Source organism: Macrotis lagotis, chromosome 4, assembly GCF_037893015.1.
Source record: "Macrotis lagotis isolate mMagLag1 chromosome 4, bilby.v1.9.chrom.fasta, whole genome shotgun sequence".
In the NCBI taxonomy this organism is placed as follows: Eukaryota; Metazoa; Chordata; class Mammalia; order Peramelemorphia; family Peramelidae; genus Macrotis; species Macrotis lagotis.
In genome coordinates, this window is record NC_133661.1 from 187254516 (window position 1) to 187274782 (window position 20267).

General features: G+C 40.4%; 2 protein-coding genes across 7 annotated transcripts in view; both read left to right on the plus strand.

Annotated features, from left to right (window-relative positions):
- The first annotated feature begins 10657 nt into the window (after window positions 1–10657).
- The window catches only part of TEP1 (telomerase associated protein 1), a 51273-nt gene continuing 41663 nt past the window's right edge, over window positions 10658–20267 (plus strand). For 4 of the 6 annotated variants that reach the window (XM_074234983.1, XM_074234982.1, XM_074234984.1 and 1 more), the window contains exons 1-5: window positions 10819–10899; window positions 12535–12834; window positions 15343–15606; window positions 17858–18004; window positions 18263–18397. In XM_074234983.1, the coding sequence (XP_074091084.1) occupies window positions 12559–12834; window positions 15343–15606; window positions 17858–18004; window positions 18263–18397 (822 nt within the window). In that variant the 5' untranslated portion in view covers window positions 10819–10899; window positions 12535–12558. Of the gene's footprint in view, window positions 10900–12534; window positions 12835–15342; window positions 15607–17857; window positions 18005–18262; window positions 18398–20267 lie in introns of all 6 variants that reach the window. The other 2 variants (XM_074234986.1, XM_074234987.1) reach the window with 1 other exon arrangement.
- Window positions 15617–17851, plus strand: LOC141521958 (DNA replication complex GINS protein PSF1-like). Its single transcript, XM_074234988.1, has one exon. It carries the CDS (start codon window positions 16704–16706, stop codon window positions 17034–17036), a length of 333 nt encoding a protein of 110 aa, XP_074091089.1. The 5' UTR covers window positions 15617–16703; the 3' UTR covers window positions 17037–17851.

Sequence of the window (20267 nt, forward strand, 5' to 3'; positions counted from 1 at the left end):
TTAAACTGTTCCTTGGACTTAGCATTCTATCTCCCTTCTTGTCTTTGTATAAACTTTTCTCCCTCCTTCCTCACCCACCATTCCTGGAATGCCTTCTACCCTTATCTCTTAAGCTTGGAATTCTTTTCCTTCAAGTCTCAGCTCAAGTGCCATCTCTTAAGGGAAGCCTCACCTGACCCCAGCTGTCAGTGCTCTCAATATCAAACAATATAAAATGATTATGGGATGGACAAAGAGGAGCAATGGGGATGATTACACTGAAAAGAGATGAAAACATATACATATGTATACATGTATACACATATATTTTACATATATATCTTATATATAATAAATAATATATTAAGCAATGATAATATCTATGGATTGGAAGAGGTAGAAATAGTAAGGATAAAAGAAAAGAAAGGCTACAACTGAAGGATAGATGGGGAGGGAAGGGGAAAAGAAGGGAGCTAGTAGTGCTTTTTCTCCACTAACCTGTTAAGAATGGGTAGACTAAATCACAAAACCTGGCAACTAAACTCCCTGCAAATTCATGCTATTTAAGCTCACAAAACCCTCACTGTTACTCTACAAGTCTTCCTATTATTATGATAGCTAGGCTACAGCTCATGAAGAGAAATCTTTTAAATGTTTTTTGAAAACCTTATTTCTCAATATTGTTTGAATCAACCTTAATGTTGCTAGAAATTGACTGACCTTAGAGATATTCCCAAAGACACTGGATGACTGCAAGGAATGCTTGGAACTCACCCAGGTCTTGGGGTCCATTTGAATGCTTGTTTTTTTGGGTTCCCCAAATTTGAATGTCTTTGCTTACATCCTACACAATAGATACATGCGGTCCATGTGCTGATATTCTTCTCTGAAACCGTATATAATATAAACTTCAAAGATACTGACCCTGAGCTAGTCACTTTAGCTCAATTTCTTCAATTGTAAAAGGAGTAAAATGTAAAATGGCATCTACTAAAGTTGTTTAGGGGATATAATAAAATAATATCTATAAAAGAGGAGTACACTAAATCCTGAGGAAAACAGATTTTAGGGACAGCCAGGTGGCACAGTTCATGGCCTAGAATGAGGAATTCTTACTTTCCTAAATTCAAATCTGGCCTCAGACACTTAGTAGCTGAGTGACCAAATCACGTACTAACTTTGTGACCCCAGGCAAGTCACTGAACCTGCTACCTCAATCCTTTGGACAAGGAAATGATAAATCACAAGTGCCTTTGCCAAGAAAATCACATGGACATTGTTGGCAAACTCTATTAGAGGCCAGGCACTGTGCTAAGCAATTTACTATTATTATCTGATTGGGTCCACCCAACATCCAAGGGCCATCTCCAGTTATCCTTATCCATATCTGGTCACTGCACCCAGATGATTCTGGAGGAGAAAGGCAGGCTGTTGACTTAGCACAGCATCCCCCTCACTCAAAGTCAGTTTACTTGCTTGTCATGTCATCACCTCCCTGAGGACATGGTCTTCTTTGAGAACAATGGACAACAACAACAGTCCTGGGAAGGATGTGCCATCCCCATTTTACAATTGAGAAAACTGAGATGTTGGGAGCCAGGGTCTCTTTAGCTGCTTGACACAGTCTCAGCAAGAAGACTCAAGGTGGTCACACCTCCTGATGGAACAGCATTTCCTTCTTCAATATATAGATATATGGATTCCATGCATACCAATATTTATAGGTCTATTATTGATTGCAATACTTACTCATCCTAATAGTGGAATGACTATAAAGGAAGGATTCCAGAGAAATTTCCTGAATAAAACCCATTGTAAACTCTGTCCAAATTTAACAGGACTGCCTCTCTCTGAGGCATAAAAAATGCTTCAACATTATGAAATCTCTGGAAAAACCCAACATTGGGAATTCCAAGGAGATGTCAGAATATATACAGGGAAAACAGATACAAGATGGGTTAGATAGAATTCCAGGGAAATTAACAGTTTTACCCCCCTTACCATACACAGGAATATATGAAAAAGATGGTGAAAGAATATTTAGTATTGGTGACCGATAAGTGAACTCTAACAGCCTTAGTTTCATAGGAAAAAATAAAAAAGTGACAGTAAACCATGGTTTCTACCAACAAGGGCTGAAAGGAAAATTGGTTATTGTAAGAGTTAACAGATGGGTGGACAAACATAACCACCCTCGCTATAGATTGTTAAGGGAGCATATCAAAAAACATATATACAGAAATATAAAAAACATTCCATTAACTGAATTGATTAATTAATAACTTTAAATGAATTAATAATTTTACAATTCAGCAACAAACTAGATAGCAGACAGGTTGAGGTCATCATGGCCTGAGCAGGGATGAAAATGAACTACATGATCAAACTTGTAACCACTACATGATCAAACTTGTAACCATATGAATTATATGATTGATAATGAAAATTGTACACTTTTGTAACCAAGGAAATGATCTTAGCTTGCTTGCTTGATGGATACATGATTCTGAGACTATAAAAATAAATCTGAGTAGCAGACCGTCAACCTGCTCCTGCCTTTAATCCCTATGTTGACTCAACTCATTTCACTGACTCTATCCCTCCTGTCAGGTTCCAAGGACCCCACAGAGGCTGGACCCCTGCACTGAGGCAAATATTATGAGTAATAACCTGTGTGATCCTGTTAGGATCAAACCACTAGGAAGTATTTGAAGTCACATTTAAGCCCATTTTCCTGATTTCAGGTGTATCACTTTATCTACTGCACCACCCAACTGCCCCTGAATTTAGAGCTGGAGGGCATGGAGTCCACCTGTACTTAAATAAGAATCTAGATTACAACTCCAACAAGCAGTCATCTGGACTTGACTTAAAGTTCTCTAGTAAAATGGCCAATCTCACTGTGGGATTACTCTAATTATTAAGAAGCATTTTCAGGATGGAAATATTTTGCTTTATTGTGCTCATATAACATAGGAGTCCTTTCTTTTTGTTGGGTGAGAGAAAGTAGGAGTGGTAGGAAATGAATGTATATTATTTTTTAGTTGTTTTCCATTGTGTCCAACTCTTTGTGACCCCCAGTTTGGGTTTTCTTGGCAACCAGAGTCATATTGCTAATAAGTGTCTGAAGTCAAATTTGAACCTAGGACTTCCTCCAGGTCTGGTGTTCTAACCTCTATACTACCCAACTCTAAGTCATTTGTCCTCCCTATCTTAAGACCCCAGCTCAATCCTTAGTTGTTATACCTTCTTAGCTGAGCATTTCCTCATTATTGTGGGTCAGATTCATATGGCAAATCCACCCACATCCAATATTCTGACATGATTGCCATACTTGAACACCAAGATTTAAAGTTTTTTACAAAATTGTCTGTTGCATCTTTTGGACCCCAGGCAGATCATCAGGATCTTCAAATGGTAGGCAGTTGTGATAGTGGAAGTTGAGTTGGAGGTGAGACCAGACTTCTTTTAATACTTTCAGTATCAGAGCCTTTTCATGAAAAGCATCCACACTTAACCTATCACTCTGATGGGTCTCAGTTTGTATTGAGAATGGCAAAGAACACAAGGTAGAAGTCTAATTTTCCGTCTATCTGTAGCTAGCTGAACTATGGGATAAACTGGAAACCAAATGTCCCAAAGAATTTGGGGTTGGCTAGATCTAGTGGCTGTGGGAGTAAGCTTGATTAATTAAAGAGCATGGTAGACTACATAGAGTCTTGGATTTGTAGTAAAAAAAACACAGGTATTTCAGTCTCACTTATACACTTAACTAGTTACATGATTTAGACAAATTATTTAACCTCTTAGTTTCTGTTTTTCTCATCTGAAAAATGAGTGGTTTGGACTTAATGGCTTCTAAGTTCCTTTCCAATTCTAATTGTATGATCCTGTGACAATCAATCACCTTTATTCACAAGGGGGTAAGTCAAAGGCAGTTCTTTGACTTTCAAGTTGAACCAGGGTTTTGTACTTTTACATAATTTTGAGACTACTCTCCATAAATATATACTGCCCCCAAAGTAAAGGTAGAGAAGAAAAGAAGCCAGAAGCAGAAATTAGAGAAGTGTGGGCATAATACTAAGTTTCAGAATCCTTGCTGTAGATGTGGATAATATAAGTTTAAATCTTCCCAAAGTTCTTGTCAATTTTCTGTTCCAAGGTCTATGGTTGTACTTGGCACTTCCAATAGGAAAGGACTGGCAATGATACAAGGGGGAGTCAGTAATGGAGTCTATTCTGGGGAAAAATGGAATTTTGTCCTTCAACAAAAATTATCCTTTTTATTTATTTATTTATTTAATTTTTTAATTTAATATTTATTCTCATTTTGTACAAATTTTTTTATACATTAATAAAATATTCTTATTTAAGAGTAAACAAAATGCTCTCCCCTCCATAAATATAGACTCGCTTGAGCGATAAAGGGGAGAAAAAAATTAAATTTAAAAGAAAAATAATAGTAAAAATTGTAGGTATGGCCAGGTAGCACAATGGATAGAGCACCAGCCCTGGAGCCATGAGCACCTGAGCCCACATCTGGCCCTGTATACCTAACATTCACCCAGCTGTGTGACATGCAAGCCACCCAAACCCTACTGCCCTGCAAAAAAAAAAATTTAAAAAAGAGCCAAAATAAAACAAAATAGTAATAATAGTAGGGGTGGTTGGGTGGTGGACAGAACATTGGCCCTTGAGCCAGGAGCACCCTGGTCCAAATCTGGCCTCAGACACCCAATGATCACCCTGCTATGTGGCCCCAGGCAGGCCACACAGCCCCATTTGCCCTGCACCCCCCCCAAAATAATAATAATAAAAAATGTGCTTGAATCTTTGTTCCAACACTAACAACTCTGTCGTGAGTGGATCACATTCTTTATGATAAGTCCATCACAAAAGTTACTTCCATATTTTTTCCACCATTGCAATTGCTGATTGCAACTCCCTCCTTTCATATTTCTCCACTACCATGTACTATATTTTCTCTCTCCTTTCACTCTGACTCTGCTGTAGGGTAGCTGAGTGGCACAGCACAGATCCCCGACTCTGGGGCCAAGAGGCCCTGAGCCCCCATACCACCCCTTAGGCCCAGTATCCACCTGGCCCTATGGTCCTGGACAGGCCTCCAATCCCAGCCCTTTGCAAGAAGTTGAAAAGAAAATGTGTTATATCTGACCACTCTCCCCCTATGGTCCATCCTCTCCTCCATCATTCACATCCCCCCTGTCCCCCTGTCCCCTCCTCCCCTCCTTCTTACTCCAGATGCCTATACCCCATTGAGTATATATATATATATATATATATATATATATATATATATATATATATATATATAGGCTGTTTCCTCTCCTAACCACCTCTGATGAGAGCGAAGAGTCCCTCATTCCCCCTTGCCATCCCCCCTTCCATATCATTGCAATAGCTCATTGTAATAAAGAAAAATCTTATTATGAGATATCTTGGCCTATTCCCCCTCTCCTTTTTCTTTCTCCCATTACATTTCCCTTTTTTCTATTGACTCCATTTTTATGCCATATTTTATCTTCAAATTCAGCTTTCTCCTGTGTTTCAACTGTAAAAGCTCCTTCTACCTCCTCTATTAACTGAGAAGGTTCATATGAGTATTATCAGTGTCATTTTTCTATGCAGGAATACATGCAGTTCATCATCATTAAGTCCCTTATATTTTCCCCCTCTCCTCCAATCTCCATGCTTCACCTGACTCCTGTATCTGAAGATCAAACCTTCTGTTCAGCTCTGGCCATTCCAATAGGAACATTTGAAATTCCCCTGGTTCATTGAAAGTCCATCTTTTTCCCTGGAAGAGGACAGGACATTCAGCCTTGCTGGGTAGTTGATTCTTGGCTGCATTCTAAGCTCTTTTGCCTTCTGGTGTATTATGTTCCAAGCCCTATGAGCTTCCATTGTAGTTGCTGCTAAGTCCTGTGTAATCCTGACTGCAGCTCCACGATATTTGAACTGTGTCCTTCTGTCTGCTTGTAATATTTTCTCTTTGACTTGGGAGTTCTGGAATTTGGCTATAATATTCTTGGGGGTTGGTTTTTTTGGGATCTCTTTCTCCAGGGGATCTGTGGATTCTCTCCATTTCTATTTTACTGTAGGAATTCTTTGAAAATGATGTCAAGGCTCTTTTCCTGATCATGACTTTCAGGTATTCCAGTAATTTTTAAATTATCTTTCCTAAGTCTGTTTTCCATATCAGTTGTTTTTTCAATGAGATATTTCACATTTTCTTCTAATTTTTCATTTTTTTGGTTTTGAAGTACTGAGTCCTGGTTTCTAGTAAATTCATCAATCTCCCTGAGTTCTATTCTTTGTCTGAAGGATTTGTTCTCCTCAGAGAGTTTTCTTATCTCTTTTTCCATCTGCCCAATTTTGCTTTTTAAAGCATTCTTCTCCTCAGTAACTTTTTGAACTGTTTTATCCATTTGGCCTAAGCTGGTTTTTAGTATTCTATTTTCTTCAGCGTTTTTTTGGATTTCCTTGACTAAGCTGCTGACTTCATTTTCGTGTTTTTCCTGCATCTCTCTCATTTCTTTTCCCAGTTTTTCTTCTAACTCCCTCATTTGATTTTCTTTTTTTTTTTTTAGGTTTTTTTTTGCAAGGCAGATGGGGTTAAGTGGCTTGCCCAAGGCTACACAACTAGGTAATCATTAAGTGTCTGAGACTGGATTTGAACCCAGCTACTCCTGACTCCAAGGCTGGTACTTTATCCACTATGCCACCTAGCCGCCTCCCTCATTTGATTTTCAAAGTCTTTTTTGCGCTCTCTCATAGCCTGAGCCCAATTTCTGTTTTTCTTGGAGTCCTTAGATGCAGGAGCTTGTGCTTCCTCATCTTCAAACTGAGTATTTTGATCCTTCTTGGGTTCATAGGCAAAGTATTTCTCAATGGTCTTCCTCTTGTTTCTCTGCTTGCTCATTTTCCCAGCCTGAGCCTGGTTTGGGGGTGCTTCCTGAGCTTTTGGGATACTCCCACAAGGATCTCAGTGTGTGAGGCTCTGTCCTCCCTCCTGGTCTGTGAATGACTATATGCGGCCCCTTCTGCCATGGGGCTGAGGTGGGGGGGGACCCTGCTGTTCTATAGGGGGGCCTAGACTGAGATCAGGATCTGAATGTGGTCAGAGCCCCAGAGTCCTGTTCCAGGGGCAGAGGACAGAGCTCTGCAGTCTCTCTCTCTCTTCACTCCCCTCCCTAGGTTCAATGGGCTCATGCCCTGGGGGCTCCTGCTTACTGGCTCTACCTGCTTCTATTTCCTGGATCTGGACTGCCTTGGCCACGCAGCTCACTGTGTGCTGGGGGGGTGGGGTTGGGCTTCATGTGCTCACTCTGGCAGAGGTCCCCACCCCCACCCCGCTGTTCCCCCAATTTGTGCCCGGTGCTCCCCCGGGGCATAGCTCAGGAAACTCCCCCAGGGCTGTGAGCTGCTGCTCCCAGTGCCCTGGGGCTGCCTCTGAAGTTCTTTTGCTCTGGCGGGCCACTCCTCTGGCAAGCTGCCCCTCCAACCCCAGGGAGCAGAGCTTTTCTGCTCTTTTCCAGGTTACCTTGAGTAGGAGAACTGCCTCACTGGGTCCCTCTGTGGATTCTGTCTCTTGAAAATTTAGAGTCCTTGGCTTATAAATTTTATGAGAGAGTGCCTAAGACAAGATCCCATCCTTTCTTGTCAATATCTTGGCTCCGCCCCGCCAAAAATTATCCTGTTAATGTTTCCTCATTAGTCCACTCTTTTTTCCTTTCTTCTTCAAGGAGCATTCCCATGTTTTCTAGACATTATTTCCTGTCAATGTTGGAAAAACTTGCTTAGAGAAATGCTTGGGTATCAAATAAGAGTTTGGTATGGCAGAGAAGAGAAATCCAGTTGGCTTCCTCCAGGAATTCTTCAGAAATTTATAGTCTTTGGAGAGTTCTTACTGGGGATCCTTTCTCATTGGACATTTTTCCTCTCCAGTTTCATCTCTTAGCCAAGGTTCACTTCCCATATTTGGGGCTTAGTTTCTTCATCCTATCAAACTCTATATTTCTGAAACTACCATAAGAATGAGAAAGTATTTTAATCTGTCCAGGGACATTGATAGACTTCATAGAATTCATGAACCTAGGGAAAATATGTTCTAACTGAATATAGTATTTCCTTTGATTATTTAAAAACTTCATTTAAAAAGGGGCTCTAAAGGTTTCATCAGACTTCAAAGGAGTCCTTGACACAAAAAAGATTATGAACTCCTGTCTTAGACTAAGTTTTTGAATTCATTTATATACTTTCTTATGGCTTACATTAATCTTGTTTTATTTTATTCATTGAGAGAAACATCATTGTTTTCACTGCTAGGAACTTTTGGTGGGAAACTCCCATCATAACTTTCATTGCTTAAAGGGGTATACACCATTGTAGTTTTTACAGTTTAAGAATCTACATCTCAGGATGGCTAGGTGGTGCATTGGACAGAGCACCAGCCCTGGAGTCAGGAGTACTTGCATTGGATAGAGGAGGACCTGATTTCAAATCCAGCCTCAGACAATAATTGCCTAGCTGTGTGGCCTTGGGCAAGTCACTTAATCCATTTGCCTTGCAAAAATCTAAAAAACCTTAAAAAAAAGAGAGAAGCTACATCCCAGGCTTTTAACCAACTGGGATCCTACAATATCAGTGATCATGAATTGTATTTGAGTAGATTAAAAAAAACTTGGCCATATTTCAGGGATTGTCTATAGATTTCCAGTTGAGGAGGAGAGGGGGTTTGGAGAGAATGGAAGTAAAAAAAAAACAACCTAAAATAAAGTCCAGCTTTTTTTAGGTTGTTGTTTTGTTTTTGTATTTTTGCAAGGCAGTGAGGTTAAGTGGCTTGCCCAAGGCCACACAGCTAGGTAATTATTAAGTGTCTGAGACTGGATTTGAACTCATTTACTCCTGACTCCTGGGCCAGTGCTCTATCCACTGCTCCACCTAGCCGCCCCAAAAGTCCAGCTTTTGACTAGAAAAGGACCTTATGAGTTTGAAGGGTCCAGAGATGATTAATCTTCCATTTTTCCACTGCTATCCTGTCATCATCCAGGGTTATCTTCCTAAGTCAGTATAGTGACTTTAGCAGAGCACCCCCTCATTTGAATACAATTCAAGTGCTTGTCATGGCATCACTTCTCCTGATGTCCTGGCCCTCTTCAAGAACGAAGGACAGGGGTGGCTAGGTGGTGCAGTGAATAGAATACCGGCCCTGGAGTCAGGAGGACCTGAGTTCAAATCAGACCTCAGTCACTTAATAATTACCTAACTGTGTGGCCTTGGGCAAGCCACTTAACCCCACTGCCTTGCAAAAACCTTAAAAAAAAAACAAAAAGGAAGGACAAACATCATATCACAAAGTGTAACTCTATTCAAATCACTGAACTTCTCTGATTCACTAGCCTAATTTAGAAAATGGGACTATTGCTTGTACATCCTTCCTCCTGGGGCAGTTGTAAGGGAAGTGCTTTATAAATCTTAAAATCCTTCAGAACAATGCCATTGGTGGTATCTATATGATTTCTGCTAACCAATTCAATCCAGCAAACATTTTTTAAGCGAAACTACATCAGACTGGGGTAAGTGGGTAGTGCAATGGATAGAGCTCAAGCTGAATCAGGAAGACTCATCGACCCGAGTTCATATCTGCGCTCTGAGTTCCTGTCCTAGTCACCTCATCTTCTTGCCTCTTTAAAAGTTCACTCACTCCTCTGTTGAGTGGTTTCCCTTTCTTTGGGAGGTCAACCTACTGTGGGAAGGTGTGATTCCTCAAACAACCTCTCATGCCCCTGGTGTGCTTCTTTACTACTTATCCCTTGATTATTCTTTTTTCAGGATGGCAGTATAATACACTCTGGGGGAATGTGATTCCCCCCAAATAATCTCTCCTGCCCCTTACTGCTCATCCTCTCATGGAGGCTTATGTAGACACTGTTGCTGCTACTGGCTTCCAGCTGCCTTTACTCTCTTTCCCTTAGCTTCTGCTATACTACAAATCTGTGCGTGCATATATATATATATATATATATATATATATATATATACTATATATATACTATATATCTGTATATATATTATATATCTGTATATATATACTATATATCTGTGTATATATATATACTATATATCTGTATATATTATATATCTGTATATATATACTATATATCTGTATATATATTATATATCTGTATATATACTATATATCTGTATATATATTATATATCTGTATATATACTATATATCTGTGTGTATATATATACTATATATCTGTATATATATATATATATATATATATATATATACATTTACTATATATCTGTGTACAGATATATGGGGTGTGTGTGTGTGTGTGTGTGTGCAGTAAACTCCAAAAAGGAGACAGCCCGGAGAAGTGTTCCAGAAAGCCACTGCTCGGGCTCCGTCCTGGCCGAAGCCCTAAGGTCGCTGGCCCTTTAAAACCAGCTTGCACAGGCGCCGAGGAGAAGAAGGAAATCCCGGCCCGGCCCTCCCCGGCCCGGCCCTCCCCGGCCCGGCCCTCCCCGGCCCGGCCCTCCCCGGCCCGGCCCTCCCCGGCCCGGCCCTCCCCGGCCCGGCCCTCCCCGGCCCGGCCTGCCGATCCTCCCCCAATCCAGGGCCCGGCCCTCGGCCCCTCCTGCTCTGTTCTTCCCCAGCCCCAGCCCGACAAGTCGGGGTCTCCCCTGCGGGCCAGGTTCGCTTTCTCGGGGGGTCTCCGTCTTTGGCGCCCGGCCCGGCCCCGCTGTCCCATCTCTGCCCCGGCTGGGCGCGGCTGGCGGCGGCCCTTCTTCTTCCGCATGCCGGCGCCCTCCCCTCTCCCGAGCCGGGATTCCTTCCTCCCGCACTGCGCCTGCTGCGGCCGTTCCGAGGAGGGCTGGAGCCCAGGTAAGCCACCTCCGCCCTTCCTCCCTCCCGGGGGCCGCCCTGGGAAGGGGCCGGCCGTGCCGAGCGCTGGGACGGTCAGGGGGCCGCCGCCGGGAGAACGGGCTCCGGGGATGGTGTCTCCTGGAGCCCGGACCCCCGGGGGCCGCCCGGAGCCCTCTCTCCCGGCCCAGGGCAGAGTTGGTATTCTGATGCTCTCCCTCCTCCTTCCAGAAGCTTCCCTTCCAGGCTCTCATCGTGCACTTGTCAGTGGGAAAGCGCCCCAGAGAGTGTTAGAGAAGTGGGGCGCATGTCAGTAGTTTTAGTGTCACCCGCCGGGGTGGGGGACCCGCGTGTCTAGTGGGGAGACTTTCTAAGTTTAGTAGAGAAACTTCCTGTGGAAGGAGTCCGGAGGACCTGCGTTCAAGTCCGGCCTCAGACACTTAATAATTACCTAGCTGTGTGGCCTTGGGCAAGCCACTTAACCTCGTTTGCCTTGGAAAAACTACAAAAAAAAAACCCTACTATATGCCAGCACTTTATAAATATTAAAACATAACGACCCTGGGATGTAGGTGCTGTTTTTAATCCCCATTTTACAATTGAGGAAACTGAGGAAGAAAGGTTAAGTGATTAAGGAGACAGCACCTGGCATCAGGCCCCTCTGGGCAGGGAGGCCTTAACCAAACTTTGCCCTGGAAAACAGGGCGTGGCCTGAAGGGGTCTGTTTGGGCCTGCCCTCCCCTGGGCTGATTGAGGAAGGGCTGAGCTAAGGAACTCTGAACTGCGATATTATCTTCCAGGTGGCTGCAGCCCTGCAATGCAAATTTGGGCCTTTCCTAGGCTCTGTATCCTGGTTGAGAGCATTGCTGTGAGCCTATAGTTTTCCTATTCCAGATCTATTGAGGTCCCACCGCTTCCTTGAAGTGGTCCGGGACTGAAAAAGATTTCTCACCTCAAAAACTTTTCAAGCACTTTATTAGAGAAGTTTAGTGACTTAACTGTGATCCTTCATCCAGTCAGTGTCTGCCTGAGATTTGAAAACAAATTTTTCTGACTTCAAAAGCAGTAATTTCAGCTATGCCTCGATGACTCATTTTTAAACCATCAATACTATTTCAAATGTTTGGATAAACAGAAAAGGAATCCAGTTTGGGTAAATGCATTTCTTATGTTTTCTGTTAGCTGATGAAATAATAATAATAATAATAATAATAATAATAATAATAATAATAATAATAATAAAGGCAGGAGCTCAATTAGTGTATCTGTCTTCATATCCCCAGAATGAACATGGAATGATGCTGTCTGTGAACTTTAATGAAGTTCATTTACTTCATCAGGATCATTGTTTAGATTCAATAGAAGTTTTCTGAATTCTAATTAGAATATTTACACAAACTGAACTTTAGTAAATGTCCCTTTTCCTTATAACTCTTGGTTATTTGTACCCTAGACTCTTTTTACTCTTACCCCTTTTATTACAACTTTGCTTGTCCTTTTCATGCCTCCCCCCAACCCCCACTGTGATTCTTCCAGTTTGGAAAAAAAATCTGTTTCTGAGTTCTACTTTTTTATGCTATGAAAAGATAGGACAGCTAGCAAAAAAAGTTCCATCCATTGGGGAGATCTATACAGTAGGTCTGTTTCTCTACTCAGGTACCTACCTGTCAGATCAAAATCATGAAGAGAAAAGGTTTGGAACCCTTTGGACGGCCATCTGTTCTCTCTCTGGAGAACAGTATCCTGACTCAATCATCCAGCCTTCGGAGTACTACTGTCTTGGCAAGCCATTTGCTTCAACCTCTCCAGACATCCCATGTGACTGAGACTTCCCTAAAGGACATGGATAACAGAAACCACCTCTCCTCAGAGCTGGCAGTCTGGAAGGCCCAGGACTTCACACTGGGGCACTTCTCCAAATGGTCTAAGAAGACTCTAGAAGCATCTAAGTCTCAGGTAACAACCCTAGGGACTAGTCTTTATGCTAAGATTCCCTACTTAGTCATTACTTCCTCCATATTCTATGCCTGTGTTCCCTGTGTATACTGAAGTGATAGCTGATAGCTGAGCCTATGTTTATAAGAATTGGGGGGGGGGTGTGGAGGGAGGCTCCTCCAAGCTTTTTTTTTTTTAACAAGGCAATGGGGTTAAGTGGCTTGTCCAAGGCCACACAGCTAGGTAATTATTAAGTGTCTTGAGGCCGAATTTGAACTCAGGTACTCCTGACTCCAGGGCCAGCACTCTATCCACTGTGTCACCTAGCTGCCCCTCCTCCAAGCTTTGATACTACTCCCATTTCAAATTGTCTTTTACTTTTACCCCTTTTGAAAATCTCTCCAATTTTCCATATTCTGACTAAATGTTTGCTGTTTTCCCAGAAGATTATAGAGTAAGCCAACCCCTGTCTCAAGGGCTAAATAGCTTGTAAAAACTAAAGAAACTTCTGAAAAATAGGGGCAGCTAGGGGTGCAGTGGATAGAGTATGGGCCCTGGAATCAGGAGGACCTGAGTTTAAATCCAGTCTCAGACACATAATAATTTCCTAGCTGTGTGACCTTGGGCAAGTCAATTAACTCCTGCCCTGTAAAAACTAAAAAAAAAAATCACACACACGCACCCAATCTCTTGCTTTCCTTCTAATTTTTTGCTGCATTTATTTTTATGTGTATGCAAACCCTTTAGTTTAATGTATTCAAAATTATCCATTTTACTTATATCATCTTTATTTTTGATCATAAACTCTTCCCTCATCCTTAGTTATGACAGGTATTTTTTTCATAGTCCCCTAATTTTCTTACGGTATCAACCTTTGTCTAAATCATGAACCCATTTTTTTTTATTTTAAAGATTTTATCTATTTTGAGTTTTACAATTTTTCCCCTAATCTTACCTCCCCCCCACACACAGAAGGCAATTTGTCAGTCTTTACATTGTTTCCATGGTATACATTGATCCAAATTGAATGTGATGAAAGAGAAATCATATCCTTAAGGAAGAACCATAAAGTATAAGAGATAGCAAGATCAGACAATAAGTTATCAGTTTTTTTTCCCTAAACTAAAGATAATAGTCCTTGGTCTTTGTTCAAACTCCAGTTTTTTCTCCGGATACAGATAGTATTTTCCATTGCAGAGAGCCCCAAATTGTCTCTGATTGTTACACTGATGGAATGAGTGAGTCTATCAAGGTTGATCATCGCCCCCATGTTGCTGTTAGGATGTATAGTGTTTTTCTGTCATGAACCCATTTTAAGATTATTTTGGTATACAGTGTGAGATAGTGGTCTATGCTTAGTTTCTGCTAGACTGCTTTCCTGTTTCCCTAGCTTTTTGTCAAATAATAAATTCTTGCCCTAATAACCTGGTTGTTTGGGTTTGTACTAGATTACTGTAATTTACTTCTGTATTATTATATATCTAATTGGTTCCATCGATCACTATATTTCTTATCTAGTACCAAATTGTCTTGATGTTTACCACTAGGTAGTAGAGTTAGAGTATCTGGTACTACTAGGCTGTCTGCTTTCATTTTTTTCCCCCATTGATTCCCTTGATATACTCAACCTTTTTTTCCTCCATGAATTTTATTTTTCTAGCTCTATACAATAACTCTTGTAGTCTGATTGGTATGGCAATAAATCAATAAATTAATTTAGGTAATATCATCATTTTTATTATGTTGGTTCAGCTTATTCTACAAGTCATTACTTATCTAAATGTTTTGATCTTTCTTTATGGAACCCAAATGTTTCATGAAACGAAAGAGTTTTCTCTTTAGTATGAATTATTTCCTGTGAATTAAAATGTCCATCTCTGTGAATACTTTCCTATATTATATTAGAAAAGTTTCTTTCCAGTATTCTGTAGAAATGAATAAAGTTGACTGAGTTTGGCTGAGTTATAGATTAGCCTTTAGTATGTGTCCTTGCTTCAAGACAGTATAGGGCAATGGGTGAGGTAGGAATGGGAGGGAGGGAGAGAATTTGAAACTCAAAATTTAAAAAAAAGTTTTGAATAAATAATTGTAATTATATTCACATTGTTCCTATGTGTTTTTGTCAGTAGACTACTGAGTATTTTATACTCCCTGCAATATTTCAAAAAAGAATTTTTGGTTCTATTTCTGCCTGCTGACTTTTGTTGGTATTTATAATATTTTCTTAATTTTAGAGTGTTACTATGAAAACTGCCCTTTAGTGAACATCTCTTTCTTTTCCAGTTCCATTTTTCCCCTCCTTAATGTCCCCAGCTTCTCTTTCCCTAGACTCCTTTTGTTCCTATTTACTTTCCCTCCTAGTTAGTAGAATCTCTACTGAGTTGGCCTCAGTCCAAAAAATATCCTGATTTGATTCTGCCTGCTTGTCTCCTGAAATATTGATAGGATGACTGGGGTAAAACAGGATGATTTTCCCCTATCCAGTACCATTCAGAAGAATCTATACACTGAATCTCTCTCTTCTTTCAGGGTTCTACTTGCCAATCTCAACAACCAACTGTTCTCTCTCTGGAGAACCATATCCTGACCCAGGTATCCAGCCACTTGTTTCAGTGCCTCCAACCTACTCATCTGACCAAGCCTTCCCTGAAGTTCATGGACACCACTACCTACATCCTCTCAGAACCTGAAGCGTGTAGGAGCCAACTCTTCCTTTCATCATCCTGCCTTGGAAGAACCCTAGATCATTGTGCCACACACCACAGGGAGACTTTGGAAGCAACTAAATCTCTGGTAACAGCCCCAGCTGCTAATCTTGACCCTAAGAATCCTTATTAGGCATTCTATGCTTCAGTGTGCCATAATTGAAGCTCTGTGTGTTTGTGTGTTTATCTGTTTCTGTGTATCTGTTGACTCCCTTGAGAAAAACAAGAATCACGTGGAGATTTTACAGAGCTCTAGAGACCTGAAATATTCCTGAGATTCCACAGAGCAAAGAGAGCAAACTGGCAAGTGCCAAGTATGCCTAAACTGAAAGTCCACATCCCTTTGGTCTGGATTCTAAGGGAGACAGAGAGTACAGAGTATTGGGTAGAATATTGGACTTGAAGTTAGAAAGACCTTGGTTTAAATCTCCCTTATAAATTTATTATCCATATCACTTAGCAAAGTGACTGGCACATAATCGCACATATGGAATGTTTTTTGACTGACTTGCTGATTAATGTATGGCTACATTTCTCTGCTGAACACTTCAGTGTTCCTATCTGTAAAAATAAGTTGGACAGAAAGGCTTCTAAATATCTCCTTCCTCTAAAATCATTCTCTGAACCTTTATGATCTGAAATCAGTTGCTATGATGTTGTGACATTTTTCTCAGCAGTTTGCAAAGCAATAGTGAAAGCACATTCACCACATATACTCTAGGAGTCATCTTATCCTCAATTGTTGTAGGAAAGCAAACTGTTCTGAGTGTCACAGTCCCATAATAAGGAAAAGTTCTTTATCTTTCTTTATGGAACCTGATTGTTCCATGAATCCAAAGAGATTTCTCTTTAGCGTGAATTAATTCAACATGAATTAAAATGTCCATCTCTATGGATAATTTCCCATATTATTATAATATTAGAAAAGTTTCTCTCTAGTATTCCGGAGTAATGAATAAAGTTGTCTTGAGTTATAGAATGTCCTTGCTTCAAGACTATATAGGCCAATGGGTAAGGTAGGAATGGGAGGGAGGGAATGGAGAGAAACCAGAAAAAAAGTCTTGAATAAATATTAAAAAAAAAACCATTGCATTGAAATCAGTCTGCCACTCCTGCCCGGGACCGGAGCGGGTGCACGGAGGTGCTGCAGTGGCCGGCCACCTGTCCCAGCCTTAGTGCTGAGCGATGTTCTGCGAGAAAGCCATCAAGCTCATCTTCGAGCTTCTCCATGAGCTTCACCATGCCCCAGCCTTCAACATAGAATGGTTCAATCGCTATAAAAAGTCTCTTGCTATATACATGAGATGTTTGGGTGGAGATGAAGGATTAGATATTACACAAGATATGAAACCCCCTAAAAGCCTGTACATTGAGGTACAGTATCTAAAAGACTATGGAGAATTTGAAGTTGATGCTGGAACTTCAGTTTTATTGAATAAAAACAGCCAGCATTTCTTGCCTAAATGGAAATGTGAACAATTAATCAGACAAGGAGTCCTAGAACATGTTCTATCTTAACAGCATCCTGAAAACTTTGAGAAAATTTTGTTTTTAGTGTAGTGTCGAAGCCACTAAAATATCTCTCTGCCCTTCTCCCATTCCGTGTTCCTGAAAACTATAGTTGGATATTTTTTTATGTGATTTACTCATGTATTTTTGATTCCTGATGCTAAGAAAAATGTTGGAGTTTGTTTTTCTAAAGAATAAATAACCTTTTGGGGAAAAAAAAAAGAAATCAGTCTGCCCTGCCCTGGCTAAGCTCTTTTTTAGCCATGTCTTATTGTTATATGACATCTTAGGGCATATATCACTCCATCACACTTTTTCACTGTTTCAGAAAAATGAAATTTCTCAGTACTTTATCCAGACTTGTAGCTCTAGACTCATGAAGAATGTAGTCCTTCCTTCCAGGGAGCCCTATTAACTATGCTAGCCTTACAAATGTGCAGTATGTAGACAGGGATATATCATTATACATTCCTACCTATTTTTATGGACATAGTACAACTGCAGTCTGAACTTGATATCCTAATTAGCTCACCAAAGTTATCATCATGGCATTTATCATACAACTTCAAAAGGAACTACCAAGGGCAGGTGAGCTCCCATGCTGTGCCCTCAGCTGTGGGAGGGACATAGAAGAGGGACATTAAGAAGATTTAAAAAAATCAGGGTGATTCATATGTAGAGTCACAATATTTTTGAAGGATGAAAGTTTGTTTGAAGGTGAGGGAAGTGAGCTGAAGTCTCTCCAAGCACCCTTTCCCTATCCCATCTGCATGAATTCAATTCAAGGCTATGTTAGTGAGTGAAAAACCTATACCTCTTTCATTCCCTAGGAGGACAAGCAAGTGGAGGAAGCAATTCCTCTTTATAACCTAAGCTTGTGGAAAGAAAGGGAATCAGAAGAGCTGACTATGGAGCTTGTTTCCAGGGACTCAGATGCCCAACTGGAGAACATGGACAAGGTTTTACAGAACAAGAAGGTGAAAGGACTTCAAGGTTAAGGGAAAGCAGGAGGATGGGGTTGGAACTGGAACCTGGGGTTGCTTGTTTCTACTGAGCTGGAGGAGCAATATGGAGTAGTAGGTGATAGAAATAAGCTTTTTGTCCTTGAATTCCCTCACAGATTTAAATGGATTGGAGTATCATCTGTAAGTCTGGGTGTAGTAGTTGGTTGTTTTTTCCAAGGTCTAAACCCAGATATACCTCTATCTTTTGTCTTCTTCCTTCTTTCCCACAAGATGCTGCTAATCACCAAGCTTTGCTGTGCCCTGTCCTCCAAGGCAAACCTTTTGGAAGTTGGAGACCCCACTCGAAATTTGCTGCTTCAGCTCTGCACAGATCTTGCCCTTTTAGAGCCCGAGTTCATTCTCAAGGTACTTGGTGTGAGGGGATTTGGAGTTTGCTAGCATATGATAAGTTTTACCTTGGGGAACCTTTTATGTAGTGTGTGAACTGTCTTCAGGGAACAGAAGAATTATGGATGCAGCTAAGAGTGTAGGATATAGTTTATATTCATTCATTCAATAAATATTGAGGGTCTATGTTTAGGAAACTATCCTAGGTGCTGAAGTGATACAAGGAGAACCTCCCAGATCTGACTTCATAGGATTTTTCAATCTAGTTAGGGAGATAAAATAAATTTACAAAAAAAAGCAAACTGGTACAGTTTTTATTAAATGTCATATGAGTGGTATAAGACAGTGAATGCTATAGCAGTTGGTAATAAGAGAGACTTCTAGAGGTGATCAGCAATGGCTTCATGAAGGAAATGGGACTTTGACTTAGCCTTGAAGAATAAGTTGATCTTAATTTGAGAAGGAAAGGGTAGAGTGTATGTGATAGAACACTTTTTCTTTAGGTTTTTGTTTTTTTGTAAGGCAAATGCGGTTAAGTGGCTTGCCCAAGGCCACACAGCTAGGTAATTATTAAGTGTCTGAGACTGGATTTGAATCCAGATACTCTTGACTCCAAGGCTGGTGCTTTATTCACTGCGCCACCTAGCCGCCCCTTGAGAACACTATTTTCTATAAGAAATCATGAGGGATGGGATTTCAGAAAAGCTTGGAAAGACTTGCATGAACTGATGCTTAGTGAAATGAGCAGAATTGGAAGAACATTTTGCACACTAACAACACGGGATAATGATCAATCATTTTGGACTTGTTCATTTCAACAGTACAATAATCAAAGGCAATTTTAAGGAACTTGTGATAGAAAATGCCATCCTTATCCAGAGAAGAAACTGTGGAGTTTAAATGAAGACCATTATCTTCTGTTTTTAAAAGTTGTCTTATGCATTATGTCATTTTGTTATCTCTAATGTTTTAGAATCTGATTCTTCTCTTACAACATGTTCAATATCAACATATCTTTAGCATGGTTTCAAATGTAAGGCTTGTCTCAGATCTCTTTAGGGAAAGGGAGGAGGAAAAGGAGGGAGGGAGAAAAACGCAAAACTTTGCAAAACATGGTTAAAAACTACCATTGTATGTAGTTGGAAAAAAATATATAAAAAAAAATTTAAATTAAAAAATACTAATGCTCTTGATACTTTCTCAATATCATCAGCCTTTGGCAAAGCTTTGGTTGCTCTGCCTTAGTTGAGAGGCTCAGTTAGACTTGTAGAAGGAAAAAGGAGGTCTTTCTCCCCTTGAGAGAGGTGTGCCATTTATTAAGATGTCATAATTAAAAAAAATGTTAAATCACTCTGGGAGAAAAAAAGAAGAGAAAAGGAGAAGATAAGGCTAGAAAGATTATTTGGGGGGTGGCTAGGTGGCGCAGTGGATAAAGCACCGACCCTGGAGTCAGGAGTACCTGGGTTCAAATCCAGTCTCAGACACTTAATAATTACCTAGGTGTGTGGCCTTGGGCAAGCCACTTAACCCTGTTTGCCTTGCGAAAAAAAAAACCTAAAAAAATTTAAAAAAGGAAAAAAAAAGATTATTTGGGTCCAGATTACAGAGAGCATTGAATCTCAGGATACCAAATTGCAGTTTTATTCTGTAGACAATAAAAGGAGCCATTTTAATTTTTTTAAATTAAAATTTACATTTTTTCCATTTTTACTTTTATTTTCAGTTCTAAATTCTCTCCATTCCCCCTCTCCCTCTCCTGCCTAATAAGAAAACAAGAAAAACAAACTCCATTCCAAGTATGTATAGTCAGCAAAATAAATTCCTTCAGTAGTCATGAGCCCCACCCCACAAAAAAAAAGAAAGAAAAGAAGATATGCTTCAATTTATA

What these genes read in the sequence shown, in the direction of transcription:
- LOC141521958 (XM_074234988.1), top strand. Translation starts at nt 16,704, where the DNA reads ATGTTCTGCGAGAAAGCCATCAAGCTCATCTTCGAGCTTCTCCATGAG.